General features: G+C 38.1%; 1 protein-coding gene across 2 annotated transcripts; it reads right to left on the reverse strand.

The window, feature by feature from the left end:
* Window positions 1–1089: 1089 nt before the first annotated feature.
* LOC311580421 (uncharacterized protein) lies at window positions 1090–19817 on the reverse strand. Of its 2 annotated transcripts, XM_084751998.1 has the most exons (5): window positions 18061–19585; window positions 15860–15925; window positions 15281–15366; window positions 7204–7262; window positions 1090–1439 (listed from the first exon to the last, which is right to left on the reverse strand). In XM_084751998.1, exons 1-2 carry the CDS (start codon window positions 18777–18779, stop codon window positions 15907–15909), a joined length of 738 nt encoding a protein of 245 aa, XP_084608124.1. In that variant the 5' UTR covers window positions 18780–19585; the 3' UTR covers window positions 1090–1439; window positions 7204–7262; window positions 15281–15366; window positions 15860–15906. The 2 variants fall into 2 exon arrangements, with proteins under 2 accessions (XP_084608124.1, XP_084608125.1); XM_084751999.1 differs by lacking the exon at window positions 15281–15366 and having other exon boundaries at window positions 18061–19817.
* Window positions 19818–19902: the final 85 nt, after the last annotated feature.

Consider the following 19902-nt stretch of genomic DNA (forward strand, 5'->3'; position numbering starts at 1 on the left):
TCTAAAACACTGTAAAACCCATCATCAAGCTTCAATTCCACAGGTATTTTTACATCCAACTTAAAATCCCGAACTCAATTTTCAGTTTACACAGACCAACCAACCACCTTGCATCACTCAAAGAACAAACCGCATGTGTATGAACCATAGATGTGTATCTGAAGGTATTTTACATTAACAATGGATTATTTTACTCTTTCTTCTCTGTATTGAGAAAACACAATCAATGGTTTGTTTGGTCAACAAAACAAAATTCCCATCACTCTTTTATAGAGTATTACTAGTTACCAAAACTGTTATTATCTAAGTAGCAATAAATGAAAATGCAGCATTTGATTTCAATCTAAAGCATGGTGTGATTCATTTAAACTCCCAACTATACAGAACAAGGAAAAGGTTTTTTCTTTCAAATGTTAACTACACTATGTCAAAGATAAAGCCCTTTGGTTTATACCGAAAAATCGTACAAATACCCTTCTAATGTTAGACAATACAAATCAATATAAGTCAAATATTTAGATGAGCATTTCACAGCAAGATACTTTACTTATACTTTAAAAACACAGGTCAAAGGAACCACTTTCATCAACACAAATTGAGAGATACTATCTCAGACTGTATAGGGAACAAGTACTTTGTTTTGTAAAAGCATTATAATTTCATGCAAGTTATTTTGAAAAGACCCAAACAAATTTTTAAAAGTTCACTTAAACCCAATAATAAAACACCAGCCAAGCTGGGCATGATGGTGTACCCAGGAGGCAAAGGCAGATGGATCTCAACCCTCGAGGCCAGGATGGTCTACAAAGTGAATTCCAGGATAGCCAGGGCTGTTACACAGAGAAGCCCTTTCTTGAAAAACCAAAAAGGAAAAGAATTGCATTTTAACCACTAAGCACTGGGACACTGACTTGGCTTTTCGAATAAACATAAATCCCAAGCAAACAAAACCCATTCCATTTTACCACTTTATTCAGTATACTTTAATGAAAAGCAACTACATAGGTCAAAATGTTATTAAGGTGAAATGAACATTTAATGAAAGCTTCCACTTTTAAAAAAATTTTTAAAAAGGCTCAAACTGAGAAATTTTTAAGTTTTAGAGATTTTATTGAAGTTAACATTCCATAAGATCACTCAGATAAAATTGCAAGAAATTCCAGGAATACAAACTAACATTTGTAGAAATGTAGCATCTTCTCCGGATATCAAAAATGTACATAATGTATAACAAGTCTTTAGAAAGTAAATTCCACTGTCCATTTATGATGGGTAAGAATCATTCATTTCATGGAATCCATATTAAGAGAACCCTGTGTTGGTTGTATAATAGCACAGCATTCTTGAATTAATCCATTTTCCTCAATTCCCCATAGTGGGCTGCCATCTTGATTTCTCAGTGGTAAGGTCCATTTCAAACTCTTCAAGATGACTGGGTGCTTCATAAAAAAAAATTAGAAGAAAAAAATTTCTGTTGGAGTAACAATCATCTTATTTCTTCAAACAGAAAATTCTACCCACCCTGAAGAGATTATATCACAAGAGATTATATCACAAAAGTATTTAATTCTAGAAAATCTTTAACTATGAAATAGCATTATTGTGATAAACTTACTTAAACCTCTCAAAGTCAGAATCAATGAATGCACATTTTCTAAGTTCTGTGACAGTTACACTGTATCTGGTAAAATTAGAAACAGTCAAGAGTTAAATTCTTAAAACTCTAACTGAATAGCATGGTGCATATAGGGAAAGTAAAGCCAAAGAATAAAATTCCCAAATGATAGGAAGCTAAATTACAGACACACTGTGGACTCTACAATTTCAATGCAAAAAAAGTTCCCAAGTTCCCTAGAGAAAAGAATCTTAAGGGATTAAAAGAGCAATGGATCACTGCACAGCATACTTGTACAGTCTTACAAATGTTAATTTTGTTTAGATAGCACACATGACCTATATAAACAGAAGCACCTAGTTATATATGAGAATGCAGAGAACGTGAAGCCACAAGAAAAAATTGGAAACATCTGTTGCCTTACTTTGAATTTGCTACAAAAATGTTAACACTTTTCAAACTATAAACAACTAGATGAGGTGTGTTGGCACTTTAACCCCAGCACTGGAGGAGGCAGTCAGGCGAATTGCTGTGAGTTCGAGGCAACCCTGGTCTACAGGACAGCCAAAGCTACACAGAGAAACCCTGTCTCAAAATACAAAAAAATCAAACTATGAACAACTAAAATATACTTTCATTGCAAAAATACATGTTCTTCCCAGAAAATTTAATCTATTATCTAAACAGTTTAGTCTGAAGGGAGAAATGAGAATCCAGGTGATTTTACTCCTAACGATTTCTAGATTAATCAGTCACAACTTGGGAAAAAAAAATTCCAGTTGTTATGTATTTTGTATCCATGTGTGTGTGCGTGATTTCTTTTGTCAGGAAGGGGGTGCACATGTACTTGGGTACAAGAGCATGTGTAGGCCTGAGGTTGATAGCTTTGTTGAGAATGGAAATCATCTGAACCTTGTTGAAGAGGGTCTCTCAGTCAAACCCAGAGCTCATCAGTTTGACTTTTCGCTAGTTACTTTCCTTTGAGGATCCATCTCCACCTGGAATTATAGGCAGCTGGTGGCCGGGCATTCTCTTGATTTTGGGGAACACAAAGTCCCAAGCAAGTGTTTAAAGGCTGAGCCATCTTTCAAGCCTGCAAAACCACTTTAAACCTTAGTCTTCTATGAATGTTCTACAACTTTCCAACTCAATTTGTAGAGCTACATCCAATAACTGACTAAAGGAATAAAAAAAAAATGTGAGAATATATATTTGACTCATTAAGGTATGTTCTCTATACTGACATTACAAAAACATACCTAATAAACTAGATAATCAAAACACAGTGGTGATCCCTTTTAGGGAACAGTTCTTTAAATGATTCATAACATCAGAAGTAACAAACCAAATCAAGAAATTTTTCTCTAGTAAATTTTGGAACTTTCTCAAAGCCGTCGTAAGATGAAAACTAACTCCTTCTGTTCCCTTATTAAAGAAATACCAGGGGGCTGGAGAGATAGCTCAGAGGTTAAGAGCACTGGCTGCTCTTCCAGAGGACCCGGTTCGATTCCCAGCACCCACATGGCAGCTCATAACTCTAGTATGTAACTCTAGTCCCACAGAATCTGACTCCTTCACACAGACATATGCAGACAAAACACCAATGCACATGAAAGAAAGACAGACAGATCGAGCATTTGCCTTTTCCTTTCCTTTACAAGAAATAATGGCAAGGTTTGGTGGCACATGCCTTTACTGGGGAGCCAGAGGGGCAGGAGGATCTGAGTCTAAAGCCAACCTGGTCTACTTAGGAAGTTCCAGGTCACCCAAGGCTACACAGTGAGAGCCTATCTCTAAAAAAAAAAAAAAGGGGGGGGGGTTTAAAAAAAAACTGTAAGAGCTAGAGAGATGGCTCAATGGTTAAGAGTCACTTGCCATTCCAGGGCCCAGTTTGATTCCCAACACCCACACAGCAGCTCTAACTCCAGTCTTGGGGGATGCAAGGCCTCTTCTGGCATCCTCAGGGACTAGGCTTGCAAGTAATGCACAGACACTTAGGCAACATACACATAAAAAGGATTTTTTTTTTAAATTTAGAAATGATGTTAAATAATGTCATCTCAGTTCATTACAGACCAGATTCTCCTCTATCTCTTGGGTTAAAATGTATGGTCAGACTCTAAATATAAGTGATATAATATCTGACAAACAATGACAGTAACAATGCATTACTACCAAGTTACAGTCACTTCAGGAGCTACAGGTGCAAAGTATTCAGTGTGGCACAGTAGTAGTACTTTCTGCCTCTGGGTAAGTAGACAATTTATTTCTAAAAATATTTTTCTTAAAGGGAAAAAAAAAGGCATAGTATATCTCAGATGGAAGACTGCACCCATAGCACAAACAAATCCCTGGGTTTAATTCACAACACCACATAACACTGGGCATGGTGGCAGCACATGTTTGTAATTTCAGAACCTAGGAGGTACAGGAAGGACCAAGACATTCAAGGTCACTGTTGGCTACAATAGGCTATTTGACACTAACCTCAAACACAAGCAAACATACAGAAAAGAACAAGGCCAGATATGATGGCTTCCACATGAAATCCCAGAACTCAGAAGAGGCTGAGGCAAGAGGATTGCTCTGAGTTTGAAGCTGGAGTGGGCTAGTCTCAAAAATAACAAAAAACTAATTTAGAAAACTACACAAAAACTGCACTTCCACAGCTGTCATGTCATCAAATGGTTTTTGTTTTGTTTTGTGACAGAAGTTCTCTGTGTAGCCCTGCCTGTCCTGGACTCACTCTGTAGCCCAGGTTGGCCTGGAACTCACAGCGATCCGCGCACCTCTGTCCCCCCACCCCCACCGCAAGTGCTGGGACTAAAGGCGTGAACCACCACATCTGGCAAAAAATTTAAAACTACTATAAGAGAAAACAGACAACTTTTACATTGTAAATCAATGATCAATATGGACTCGTGCAAAGGCCATGATCCAAAGCCAAAAAGGCAAGAATTTTTTTTTGTCTGTTAACAAGCAACCATATTCCATAAAGTATCAAAGCTAACAAAAGGGCTATGAAGGGTTAAGAAGTAAGTAGTCCATCTACACTCATGAAGTTTCAAATACTAACAAAAACTAAATTTACAAGTTAGCAAAAGTTTTCCTTGAAAAAAATTAAAAAGGAACATGAGCATCAGGAACATAAAAATGCTTAACAAAATCCAGAGCTCCTCAGGTACAATGACCACTGTACCTCTTGTGGCACCACTTGAGATTAAATGAGCAGGTAGCTAACAGAAGAGATCTCAGTAAAGGCTGGCTATTGTTCCACTGTATCAACGCATGTAAGCATATAAGGATCTCAAACTAAAGAGTCAGAACATTTTCTATTCCGACAGCAAGAAAGTATTTGCGAACACCGGACCACAGGGTCAATTACTTAAGAATAGTTTTGCCTTTAATATCATAGGAGGGGAAAACTTCAACAGCGTGTAGACGGTGATAAGCAACTACACCTCCTTCTATAGTAACATGAATTACAGGCATACTGAACAAGTGCACATTTGGTCTAGAATCCTATTCATATTCAGACATATCTAGAGCACTTGTTTCACATGTAAGATGCAAACTTAGAATGGTTAGTGTTCACATTTTTATATTTTCTGGCTTTACTTCTACCTATGTTTATTCTAAGCACAACTCCATGTGAAAATCTACGTTTTTATGTCACAAAGGTAGTCAATTACTAGACACATTCATAAATTAAGAACAAAATAATTTATTATGGATATCTCCAAGTAACTAAAATGCAAGCCACTGACTCACCTGGAAGAATGCTCTCCTAAACTAAAACAGTTATATTTTAACTAGCTTCACTTTTTCTAGGTGAGTGGCCCCCATCCCCCTGTCTTCCCCACCCCCACCACCTCTGTTGCCTCTATCTAGGACCAAAGACGATGGCCTTTAACAAACATCTGACTCCTGTCCTCCCGAGTGCTAGAATTCCAGGCATGGACCAACATGCCCATCTTTGCTTATTTCAAATCAAAGGAAGAAAATAGACATAAAACGTTAATTTAACGCAACATTCTTCCTTCCTGTCATGTAATTAATATACCTAAAAGTTTATGACTTGATTTTCATAAAATGTATTATTTTCCATTTTTACTGTGTGAAAACTTTACTTTCAAGCACACCTTCCATGGTTTACACTAATAACATTTATTTTTTAATAATGAATTTCATTTTGCCTTTCATTAGACTCAAAGCACTACTTGATGTTGAATAAGAGCTACACTAGCACAATAAACCAGCAATATTTACTGAGGAACTACCATGTGCCAGGGAACTTATCTCTTACGTGTAATCACACAGGAAACTAGTAACTACTGCATTAGGCAAAATTTGGATGTATTCACTATCCCTCAGAAAGAACAAACCTTATTTTGTAGGCCTTAACAGCCACTGCAGTGTTAAGTAGCAATAACAAGAAGGGGGGAGGGGGGGAATAACCTAGAATCTAGATTCTCAAATGTTTTATTCCTATGAAACGACTGATGGATAAATTATATTAAATGTTTGTTTTCAATGAATAAATCCTTTACGCAACCCACCCAAAAGTATAACAACATCCCATTTAACTCTTTCCCACTACTTTTCAGGCTTGGAATTAAAAAAAACAAAAAAGCAAAAACTATTTCATAATAATGGTAATAACAGTCTTGCATTAAATAGCAATTTCTATGTCAATAAGGCTAAATTTTCAGTCTTGACGTTTTTAAGTTCAGAGTTAATTTATCAGAACCAATCACAACTGGAAATCAATTAAAATTAATTACTATTGTTAAGATAGAACCAAAGGGGTTAAGTTGTACATCAAAAAGTAGCAAGCATAAATCTTAGGATCATGGTGTGTTTTTACTTTGGAGACCACACAGTAAACATTCTAGAATATGTATCTATTTCAATACAATAATTCTCAACTCTGAAACTTAAGGGGCAAGCACCACAGTATCTGAATGACCAGTCCAGATATGCTGTTTTTAAAAAAAATAAAAATAAAAAAATCCCAAATCCAAAACATTGGAAACAAGTCCAAATGGGTTTCTTAAACTTTTAATTTCTGACTCAATTATGGTGGCATATGCCTTTAATCCCAGCACCGAGAAAGCAGAGGCAGGCAGATCTCTTGAGTTCCAGGCTAGCCCAATCTATATAATTGAGTTCCAGGCCAGCCAGGGCCACATGGTTAGGCCCTGTCTCAGATGGGTGGGTGGGTGGGTGGGTGGGCAAAAAAGTTTTAATCTTGAGATCAAGGGAGAAAGTCAGCATATGACTAATAAATTTCACAGAAAAAAATAAATAAAAATAAATTTCACAGGTGTCTTACTAGACTAGACATGGAGCCACTGGTCTTTAATGCAAGCTTTCACAAGGCCTGAGACAGAGCAATCTCTTTTGAGTTCAAAACGAATGAAGCCTTGTCTTAAATAACTCACATCTAACCATTACATAGGTATTCTTACAGTTTACTTTGATAAAGCTATGTACTTACAATTCCAAATCAGTAACTTAAAATTCCTAGTTATACTTAAAGTTAAAAAAAAAAAAAAATCAGATCCAACAAGAATATTAAGACTTACTAAATGCGTCAACAATGTCTACAGTATAGGCCTTTCATTCCATCTCGGGATTCACATTTCTGGGGGAAAAAAAGGTAAAGATTTTATTAAATCCTATAATGTATATCACAACTTCAATACTTCTTAAGGAAGCAACACATCAAGAAATACAGTTTATGAACAAATTAGTACAAGCAAAAGACAAGAAAATTGTGACAAGATCTTAGATTTGCAAGAGAAGGAGCTGATTTCTAGAACAAGTTACTAAAATTTCAAGCCCACATCTCATTTTCAAGAACTCCAAAGGAGTGACTGTTGAGCTCCTGCTTTAAAATTGATATCCTGGGTTGACAATAAAGAAACTATGCCAGTACACAGGAGGCAGAGGCAGGTGGATCACTGTGATTTCAAGGCCAGCCTGGTCTACAAAGTGAGTCCAAGACAGGCACAACTACACGGAGAAACCCTGTCTCAAAAAAACAAGGGGAAAAAAAAGAAAATCTAAGTTAAACAGCACAATATTCACCTATATGCTGGCATCTCATCTAATAAACTTTTAAACCTTCTAAAGAAAACTTTTGCTACCAATCTACAAGGTAACTTTTTTCTCCCCTCATATTATCTATCATATGCTAGACTCAACATAATATGACCCCATACATAGTCAGTATTTCTAAATAAAATATTACCCTAGGCATCACTTCAGATTAATATCAACTGTACTCATCTACTTGACTAATTCTTTAAGATTTATGTTTATTATTTGTGTCTACATGTGTGTTTGTGTGGGTATGTGCATGACTGTGCAAGTCCAGAAGAGCGCACTGGATATTCTGGTGCCAGAGACACAAGCAGTATGAGTGAGGAGAAGCACAGGAGGTCCCCTCCAATTATACAGGCTCTTAAATGCTAAGCCACCTCTCCAACACTAACACAAATCTTATATATGCAGTAGGTATATCACCAATTTCTGACTTAAATTCCTCAAAACTAAATATGGAAAATACTTCACATTTTAAGTGCTTTCTAAAGCAAGAATGGGTTTATTTGCCTTGGTTTTGTATAATTACAATAATCATAAGATAAGAGATAGAGGTATAGGGGCCGGTGGTGAAACATGCCTTTAATCCCAGCAAGCAGGAGGAAAAAGCAGGAGTACCTCTGAGTTCAACTACAGAGTGAGTTGTTCTCTGTACAACTCTGTACAGAGCCTGGTCTACAGAGTGAGTTCTATGACAGCCAAAGCTATACAGAGAAACCTTGTCTCAAAAAAAACAAGAAAGAAAGAGAGGTACAGCTAAGTAGTATTAGCATTTAACATGGGAAGCCCTGAGAAGGAAGAGTGTGAGAGTTCAAAGTGTTAGAGTTCAAAGTTATAGACATGAGACCATGTCTACCAAAAAGAGACAGTGAGGTGACTCACCAGGTAAAATGTGCTTGCTGGCAAGCCTTACCCAAATTTAATCCCAGGAACTCACATGTAAAAAAAAAAAAAAAAAAGATAACTGACTCACACAGGTTTTCCTCTGACCTACAAACACAAAACTTTTTTAAAAGCTTCGTGAAACTGTAGCAATCTATGTTTTTAAGCAAGCAAGCAAGCAAACAAGCCTAACATTTAAGACTTAAACTAAACTATTAAGCTAACTTCCTAGGAATCATCGGCAAATGTAAAAGCAATTCCCTGTTTATGTATCCAATCTAAATTCACTTTTGTAAATCATAATCAAGAAATATAACAAAGATCTGTTTAAATATTAGTAGATATTAAAATATCTTTCCTAAGAAAACAATGTGCTAGGTGGTGGTAGCACACGCCTTTGACCCCAGCACTTGGGAGGCAGAGGCCGGCATATCTCTGAGTTCCAGGACAGGAAGGGCTACACAGAGAAACCCTGCCTGAAAAACAAACCAAAGATGTGACTGTTCACAAAATCTTCCTATTAAAGTCAGATTACACTTATAGAGAGCGGACTTCCTCTGCCTCCCCAGTGCTAGGATTAAAGGCATGTGCGTGCCTATCTTGTCTGTCAAATCTTAAATCACAAAAAAAACCTAAACTGCTTTAGGGTAAGAGATACTTGTCAAGTTAGAAGGCTTCCTTGGTTCAAACCAGTAACTAGTGTAATAAATAAACTGATTTAGTATTGTTTAAAAGCGTAGAAAATGTTTTTAAAATCTTGGCCAAAAAAAGTTTCTAGGGGCATGGAGAGATGGCTCAGTGGTTAAGAGAACTATCTGTTCTTCCAAAAAAAACCGGAGTTCAATTCCTGGCACCCATGTGATACCTAGTGCACAATATCTTTAATTCCAGTTCCAAGGGATCTCACATACTCATACCAACGCACATAAAATAATTTTTTTAAACAATAAAAAATTTCTAAGAGAAAACCATCATAGAGGTTTGATGGGATTATGATTAAGTCACCCTAGCAGTCCAAGAGATGCTTAGGTTCTGAAACCAACAAAAAGGTTTTGATCTCACTTTGCATCACAATAAAATGATTAACACTAATCTATCATAGGCTTTCCTTTCTCAAAGTTGAGAAAGTACAGAATAGCATTTTGCACCCTTCGGTGGCAGTCCAATTGTTTAAGTAGACTGGCAGTCTGATTTTCCTCAGATTCCTCCCCATCTTTTACATATGTAATGTTTGTTTGTTGTTTGTCTTGAGACAGCCTCACTGTAAACCAGGCTAGCCTCAAACTTAAAGAGATTCGCTCACTTCTACCTCCCACGTACAGGAATTAAAGGCATGTGATCCCTGTTTTGGGTTTGGTTTTTTGACTGCCCAGCCATCTTAAAAGTCAAGAACAACTTCAGTTGCTTCTTAAATCCCTTAAACTTTTAAATCCTTTTTTTTTGGGGGGGGGGGGTTTGTTAGAGGGGGTTTTTTGTTGTATGTTTTTTTGTTTTTTGCATTTTTGTTTTTTGCGACAGAGTTTCTCTGTGCTTGACTCCCTTTGTAGACCAGGCTGACCTCAACTCACAGAGATCCTCCTGCCTCTGCCTCCTGAGTACTGGGATTATAGCATGCACCACCAAGGCCAGTTAAGAACACTTAACTCTAAGAAAATGTTTACAAAGATAGGGATACTGTCATTGGCAAGGCATAAGGATGCACTGTAGTAATCAAAGGGTGTTTTAAGATGCAAAAATTCCTCCTGGTTGTCTTTGTCCAGCCTGAGAAGTCCCAAATAAACAAAGGCATTAGCATTGCTTAAGAAAACTGCTTTAAAAGAAGCCATAAAGGTAGATATGATCATTGACACCTGTAATCCCACAATTAAGACTAAACTATCTCAAAAAAGTTAAAAAAAAAAAAAACCACAAATAGTATGTATTTTTAAACCAACTAGAAAATCTGAATTAAAAACAGTATGATTCCTGGTACAGATTAACCATTTAATTCTTGAAGCTGAAGAAAAAACTCAGTTTTAAGGTACTTGCTGCTCTTGCAGAATACCCAAATGGTGGCTCACAAGCTCTTCAACTCCAGTTCCAGAGACTCTAAACACCTCTCCTGCCCTCCCAGGTCACTAGGCATGTATACGGTGCAAATATATACATGCACATAGAACACTCATTCAGTACAATTTTTTAAATCTTAAAAATTAAGCATCTGGCCGGGCAGTGGTGGGGCATCCCTTTAATCCCAGCAGAGGCAGAGGCAGTCAGACTGCTATGAGTCAAGGCCAGCCTGGTCTAGAACTAGTTCAAGGACAGCCAGGGCTACACAGAGAAACCCTGTCTTAGGAAAAAAATGTCTTTAAAAACTAAGCATCTTTAAAAAACAAAAACAAAACAAAACTAAGCGTCTGATTTGTGTTTAGGGATACAATTTCAATTATTAAAATAGGGCCTAGCCGCCTTTAATCCCAGCACTCAGGAGGCAGAGGCAGGCTGATTGCAGTGAGTTCGAGGCCAACCTGGACAGCCAAGGCTAACTACAAAAAACCCTGTCTCAAAAAACCAAAAATAAATTAATTAATTAATTTAAAAAGGGCCTGTGACATAGTGCAATCAGTAAAGGCAGTTGCCAACACATCCAAAAACCTGAATTTATTTCCTATACTCACAAATTGAAAAGAAGCCTACTCCTCCTGACCTTCAAATCTGAATTTGCAAGCACACATACAAATAAACTAGTAAAAAATGTCTCCTCAAGTACAGTCTTAGGGAGCATTATTAGATAATGTATAAATCCTAGTATCAGAAACACCTTTTTGAAAACTCAGATCACCTATCATATCCTTAAATTTAAGGTGTTTGACATGATGGCTTGGTGCCTGTAACACTGAAGACTAAACAACTTAAATTCAAGGACAGCCTGTCCTCCACAATAAGATCCCATTTCAAAAAGTCAAAAATATGCTACCATGACTACTTTGATGACAATCCTAATAATCCACATGAAAAAAACAATTCCTAAAGGCTGCCACTGACCTCCATGTTCACCCAAGTACATAAATGAACTTGCAACTTTTTACAACAGGAAGTGAGGCTGGAATGATAGTGAGGGTGGTTTCCGACCATGTACAGGGAAGGGTTAATTCAATCCCAGTACCACAAAGGAAACAAAACTGCAGAAGCAAGTTTAAAAAAAAAACTTTTAATGCTATTTACACCAAAAATAGTCAATCTGAAAATAAGCTTTGCATTCAACCTACAAGAGGAAGAAGTTTGTAAAATGAGGTTATTTACTTTTGAAATGCAGAAATATATTTTTTCTTAAAATAAGTATTTCTATTAAAAGGATTGAAACAAGGGAAGCATATAAACTACAAATCTTTATAATCATGATCAGCTGTAAAGATGAAAATACAGTCATCTTTAAGCATGTTTATTAAACTAGAAAAATATAAATGCTTTCACTGCAGAATTCTAAATCTTCACTGCTTAAAAACAACTTTTTTAAAGGCAACATCAGGTAGCTGATGGCCTTGAACTTCTAATTCCCCTGCCTCCACTTCACAAGGGCTAGGACTAGAGATATTCACCAACAACCTGTTTTATTATGCAGTACTTGGGATTGAATCTAGGGTTTTCTGCCTGGTGGGAAAGCCTTCTACCAACTGAGCTACATCCTCAGGCTCAATTTCATACTTAATTGTTGTTTTTCCAGTATCTGTATTGACACTGAATATTTTGGAATATATCAAAATTATTTTAGCAATTTCCCCTGGTTTTATTATTCTAGTAGTTTCACAAAAGAAACAATACCTGATAATCAACAGGGGGGAAAAATCAGTCTGCATGTAAAATACTCTTCAGGATTATTTTTATTCACACAATTTAAGAGCTAAGAGAAAATGAATGAAAGCTATTAAGGTAAAGCCTTAATTAAAAGATTTAAAACTCAGCCAGGAAGGAGTGGCGCACGCCTTTAATCACAGCACTCGGGAGGCAGAGGCAGGTGGATCTCTGTGAGTTCAAGGCCAGCCTGGTCTACAAAGCCAGTCCAGGACAGCCAAAGATACAGAGAAACCCTGTCTTGGAAGGAAAAAAAAAAATTTTAAAACCCCGTAATAAAATGAAACTACACAGCCTATTTACATTACAGGTGGAATTTCTAATTGCTGAATCCTCATATACATCTGATTCTACAATAAATGTCAAAGGAGAACTGTACATATGCTATCAACAGCTCAAATTCTCTTCTTTTTTAAAGATTTATTTATTTATTTATTTATTTATGATTAAGTATACAGTGCTCTGCCTTCATGTACACCTTAAGGCCAGAAGTGGGAACCAGATCACATCATAGATGGTTGTGAGCCACCATGTGGTTGCTGGGAATTGAACTCAGGACCTCTGGAAGAACAGTCAGTGCTCTTAACCTCTGAGCCATCTCACCAGCCTCCCAAATTGTCAAATAGTTAAGAAACTGTGATTATAAATGGAAAGTTAGATAAAATTCACATTACCTAGTTCATGTACTCAAAACTATAAATAATCACGTCATGATCCAAAACCACTTGTGATTAGCTGCAATACAGCTTCTTGTATTTTTGACATGTTAATCCTTCAAAGTTATAACATTAAATACATCCCAAAACAAACACAACTAGGTCAAATTTTTAAGATGTAAAGAATTTGTCCAAAATGCTAAGATGAAGGCAAATATTTATTACTTCAGTCCTTAAGTAAAAAATATTTGACATAAAACTTACCTTGATCATAAAATAAAGCACATTATCTATTACATATACCTTGTAGGTCACATAATCCCATCTATACAAGATGGTTATCTGTTAACTAGCCTCATGTGACAATAAACTTTATCATTAAATTAGCTCAAGTGGTAATTACTCACACTGAATATAAGCACCATCAGAAATATAGTAATACATGTTCTTTTTCATAAGCTAATTTATTCTATTAACCTTGGTTTTAAAAATTGCGTCCAGAAGACTAGGAAGTAATTTAGCAGTTCTTAGATCATTTATAAAAGAAAAAAAATTAAAATTTCATTTAAAATTTCTAATCTTCAGCTATTTACTTTTTCGATTCAAATTATACCTGAAATAAGGCAATTATAAGTATATTGCCTATTTATTTATACTTAATTTCTGATAGTGTCATACAAAATACCTCACTCTCAATTTTTATAAGTGTTCAACAAATGCCAGCTACACATTCTATCAGGTACAAGGAGAAATCCTTGGTTTTATTTAATTCTTTATCTTTAGAAAGTAGTAAAGCTAGCTTTTTATAATTTTTTTCATATACATTGGTGTTCTGACTGCATTGTTTGTGTAAGGGTGTCAGATCCCCTGGAACAGAAGTTATAGAGAGTTGTGAGCTGCCATGTGGGTGCTGGGAATTGAACCCAGGTCCTCTGGAAAAGCATAAGTGCTCTTTCTTTTGGGGGCGGGAGTGGTTGAGACAGGGCTTCACTGTGTAGCCTTGGCTGTCCTGGAACTCTTTTTTTTTTTTTTTTAGACCAGGCTGGCCTTGAACTCAGAGCAATCAGCCTGCCTCTGCCTCGCAAATGCTGAGATTAAAGGTGTGAGCCACAACTGTCCAGCTCAGCAAAAGTGCTCTTAACAGCTGAGCCAACTCTCTGGTCCCAAAGAGAAAATCCTAATCTTGGCATTTATGATATAGGAATATAGGATTAAAAATATTTTGTGTATAGTCTATCTTTGAAAGATTATAAATTTAAAAGGTCTCTCATTTTCTTTTGTAAATAACAACAGATACAAACTTGAACAAACTGGAAAAAAATTCACTAAGCTAACACAAAGTCCGTAAGAATTAGCCTATTACCCTTATTTCCTATTTGAATCAAAACAAAGCAACTGAAAACTTGATTTTCCATAGATTTAAAATCATTTAAATTAAGTCACTTGACTTTTTTTTTCCCAAAAGCATCACTTATTTCATATTTTCTCTGGCCAACCATTTAAAAACAATAATTGAGCTTTTTTTTTTAATTCAAGCCTATATAGACAGTCATATTTTCTTCCATCTCCTTAATATTCACCTATTAAGATGACAATGCATATCATGGTATGAAAAACACAAAGCCTCTGTGTTTGCAATTATTTCTTTTTTAGGTATTAAAAACAATTACCATGATACAGAAGTCTCTAAGAGCAGTGCACTTAAGTTTGCTGGAAATCAATTTGTTTGTTTGTTTCTTTAAAGAACAAACTACTAAAAATGAGTATTTAAACTATTTAAACTGTTTTAGCTTTTAAAATAGAGTTCTTTCAAGAAACAAGGGAACTGTAATTGTAAAATTTTGGGACACTGCTTCGTGCCGAGGTTGAGAAGGGAGCCAAACAATCTATCTTTCAGACTATAAAGACAATGCTGACTTAACGCTGCAGACTGAACCATCACAAAAAGGCAGCACCATTTTATTGGGAAGATGAAATGTCTTACTACTACTAGATATAAATTATTCCCTCAGCTGTTTTAATAGTTAACATAAAAGTACTTTGGTTTACTTACGGTAAAACTATTAGAATATTTTCTAATCCTTTTTTATATAAACAGTCCAACGATTTGTCTCATTTACAAACTTTAATGATATGTTCCTACCCAAATGTTGGTAAATATTCAAATATAACAATTTTAAAAACTTACTTGCTATTTAAATACAGAATTTCCCAAGGGCTTTCCTTTATTCTTATATGTAAAATTCTACTGTCTCAGTCTTCAAAATGGCATACCTTTTGGAGAAAACAAACAATATTCTAAACAACTGACAAATGAAAAAAATCAGTAGCAAGTAGGAATGTTTAAAAACTTTATGAAGAATAACTATCAATACCCTAACTTTTGAAATATTGCTCCCTAAAATCTACTAGTCTAAATAGTAAACTATTCAAATTTCCTAATACATTTATTTAAATATTTAAAATGTCATTTGCAATTGAAGATGGACAAAAACCACTTTGGTCCATTCCTGGTTCCAAAGCTTCTTACCTAAATTAAACAAAGCCTTAAAGACTCGCAGTATTTCTATTCAAAGGCACATTATATTACAATGGCCATAGGATACTCTCTGAACTACTTAGTGAAAGGGGCCCTTAAAATTTTTTTTGAATTTTGAATATATATATTCATTCACAATCACTCTTTAAAAATCATAAATGTTAATTGAATGCTGAAAATATCTAGTAAGTTAATTTTATATCAAACCAATTAATTTAATAATCTTACCTGGGATGAAAGCTGTATTTATTCACAACCATCAGCAACCACATTAATTATAATCTTGCCACATACCTTTAAAAAAAATTAGGAAATTGTTTTAAGTGCTTTGATTTCTAAAGATTTTTTGACCAAAGACGCATTATGATGAAACGAGAAAAATATCCCAAAGACAAGACTCAGGTACAGATGCGTGGAGGCACAACCTGCACATTTATGGCTGCAGTTATTCATCTTTAATGTCTATCATTCTTTGTTTTCTTCAATTGGAATATACTGACAAATACTAGGTATTCAAACACTGGAATCCAACAAACACAAAAAATTCAGATGACTATCACTTTGCTTTCCTTTTTCCATTTAGATAATCAGGTAAACAAAAACAAAAAGGGAAGTTGACAATGTTTAAAGAACGTCATCATCCTAAATTTTTCTTTACCATCTACAAATTCCTCTTACAGTTATGAGCATTAAAAATCAACTCCTACAGGAGAAATTGGTCAACTTAAAATGGCCACTGGTTACTTTAAATTTTAAACTACAAGCTATTTGATCTCACCAAATGGGATATTAGCATTGTCTTTTAAGCAGCTCTGAAACTTGTGCGATCTATGACCTTCATTCAATTCCAAACCAGCGTCTAGAATATTTTCTTTCTCTTACCCAGTTCATCATGAAAGATGATGATACAATCTTAAACTGCTAGCAATTATTTTTACATTTTACTATTCAAAACAGATTCCAAACTCCATTCCCAATCCCTTTAAAACCACTTTCAGTGAGAAAACATTTCAAAGCATTCATTTGAAAAAACAGGATTAGCACTTGAATTGTGTGAAATCAAGGTATTTGCAACTGATAAATATTCACTACCTTACAAAAGGCATTCCAATTGTTTTCTACTGAAAACATCCCATGAAATATGGTCCAAACAACCCGTCCCTTTGGTATTAGATGTACTACGTAAGTCTCCCCAACACTGGTCTTTACGCAGTTCTTCACCTTTACAGCACAAGGGATCCGCAGAATAAAGACAAATATATTTTTACAATACACAAAGCTCTGGGCATTTCTAGTTCATTCTTCCAAAGCCTAAATCTAAATTACCTCAAGAATTTTTAAGTTAGTATGCAAAGAAAATTTTAGAACTGTTCTTTTCAATACTGTTCGGTTTTTTAAGCAATCTCGACTTTTATACATGCAACAAATGCAACAAATATGGCCCCTCTTCATCGCCCATCACGAACAGTCTTGCTTCATTATTTACACTATGAAAAGTAACTTCAGGAAGAACTGGGCTATTAGGATATTCCTTTTTAAAACTTTTTCCATCACGGTTTGTAATAGTATTACATTCTCTCTTTTTAAACCACAAGATGAATTTTAACTTTTAAACGGTAGGAACTGACTCAAGTACGTTTTAACAGTCAAGTGTGAGGAGTTACTGATAACGGCTTTTTCCACCCATTTTAAAAAGTATCCAACAGTACACCTATGTTCAAATACCAGAATGTCAAATGTTCTTAGCTAGAGTACTCGATAAAAATAAGCTGTATTCATCAAACGTCATCATCTAGCACCGTAATTATCAAATCTACTTCCATTAAACGGCCTACTTGTCGTCATTTTTGAAATACCAGAAGTACCCCCCGTAACTTGCCTTTTCTAAAAGACAACAGACGTCACAGACATTTCACAAGCAGTAAAGATACCTTTGCATCTAGACCACTAACAGCCGGTCCCAAAGGCAGCTTGGAAAGAGTTAAAAGCCAACACCCAACGGGGAGAAGGGGGTAGAAAAAAGACAAGTTTTATTTTGGTTTAAGCGAAGTGAGGGGCTCCATTGTTCTTTTAAATCCGACCCCAATGGGTTCTCACCTCACCGTAAGAGATTTTTTAAAGCCCATCTCCTGAGGATGGTCGTTTCAATCTAAGTATCAAAATAACTCACCAGAGCAAGCAGGGGCTCCACGGCGCGGCCGCCGCCCTCTCCCCGCCGGCTCGGATCGCAGCGCGGCGACCAGTGGGGTGTGCAAGGGGAACCAGATGGCCCGACCCGGTGCTCCGGTGGCTTCGACCCGCGGCGGCAGCACCGGGGCTGCGGGTGGCGAGGCGGCAGCCAACCCCCCTGCCTCCCGCCCGCGCTCAAGGACGTCGTGCTTTTCCTCCCAAGGACAAAGGACAATAAAGGGAGCAGGGGAGCTACTCACCGGGTCAAAGCGCGGCCGCCGGCGCCATCGGCTCGCTCTTCCTCGCCTCTCCGGGACAGGTCGCCCGCCGCAGCCTCTCGCCCACGGCGCGGGCCGCCACCCGACCGCGCGCGCCACCAGCACCGCCGCTGCCGCAGCGCAGCCACGGGCGTCGCGGGCCCGGCCTCCGCGGGCGCCTCTGCCGTGGGTTCCTGCACCCGCGCGCGGCCGCCTCGCCTCAGCCGCGACCTCCCCGCTTCCCCGGAACCCTCCGGGACGCCCGGATCCTGCTCCCCGCGCAGCGGCGAGCCCGTGGGCCGCGGCGGGCCGCCTGACAGCTCGGGTTGCTGCTGCCTCTCCGGCCATCTTGTGCCGTGTGTGGTGTCTCTCCCGTCTCCTCGCTCGGCTTTACTCCCTCCTCCTCCTCCTCCTCCTCCTCCCCCCCGCCCCACACACCACACAACATGGCCTCTTCGCTGCGGCGGTGGCTGCAGCGGCGGCAGGAACTCCGCGGCGCTCCTGCTCTCTCCCCCTCCCCCAACCTCCCGCCTGCAGCCCCGGGACCCCCAGTGCGCACGCGCGCCGACACCCGCCCGCGGCGGCCATTGGCTGGGCCAGCTTCCTGCCATCGTTTCCCGGAGCGACCTCACGCTCTCTCGTTGGTGCTTGCCCGCCGCCCCAACAGCAGCTTCTTGCACACTATTGGTCAGTTCTGAACCCACCTCTTCCACTCTCTCCATGCCTATAGGACTAATTTAATGCAAATCATATCCTGTGGGCGTTTCGACTGAGAAGTCCGGGCCTGCGATTGGCAGATAATGAAACTTTGGGTTTGTCAGAGAGACTTAGCTCTCAGCTCCGCAGTGCGGACTCTTCCAAGCTAGTTCGTGTGTGTACAGGCCAATCATTAAACGCTTAGGCTTCGCTGTTTCTGACTTAAAATTTTTTTCGCCCTCACTGGAAGAGGGAGTGGTAGAGCGAAGATATTATGATTGACAAGATGAGCAAATATAGCACGTTCTTTCCTCTTGGGCAAGCAACCATAGCCTCAGTGTTTCCCCCACCCCACCCCCAAACCACCAGGCACAGGCAGAAGCAAGTATTTTCTGACCAGCACAGTCCCGAACCTAATAGCTGACCTCATAAGCCACTTATTTGAAGTAGCATATTAGCATAACCAATAGTCCTGAGGCCTTAGCGAACCAGCCTCATAATCCTGATTGGCTGGATTGCACATTTTAGGGCAGTGTTCGTTGAAGTGGTAGCTTACACCGCGTCTGTCTGTCAACTTTCCCCCAGAGAATTACACAAAACAAGCTTTATTTTCTCTCAGAAACTCCACTTTTCTCCGGTTTTTTTTTTTTTTTCTCTTCCCATTTCTGGCTGGAAACATCTTTAAGCAGAATACAAGTGAACATCTGAACTGTCCTCAAATAGCTAAGGAAAGAAACATTCTCTCATAGTAGCGCGTTTTGGAAATGTTTCTTTTGGCAAGGGACTAGAGGAAAAGAAAAGATAGATGCGATTGGTTTCCGTGGGGGGGCGGGGGGAATTTAAGAAGGGGCTTGCTTGTTGGGGTGAGAAACAATTCTCAGATCTTCCCGAGACTGCTCCTCGGTTAGAATCACACTGTTACTTGAACTTGGACACAAAAAGTAGTTCTAGACCCCCCCCTTGGGGGGGGGGGGCTGTTGAGATAGGATCTCTCTAACATAGCCTTGCCTGTCCTGAAACAGGCTATGTTCATTTTCTAGGTTTGGTTTGGTTTTTGGTTTTTCGATACAGAGGGAACTCTTCTTTTTAGACCAGGCCGGCCTCAAACTCACAGAGATGCCTCTACCTCAGCCTCCCGTGTGCTGGAAT

Source organism: Acomys minous (genome assembly GCF_964271855.1).
Source record: "Acomys minous genome assembly, chromosome: 2".
Taxonomy (NCBI): domain Eukaryota; kingdom Metazoa; phylum Chordata; class Mammalia; order Rodentia; family Muridae; genus Acomys; species Acomys minous.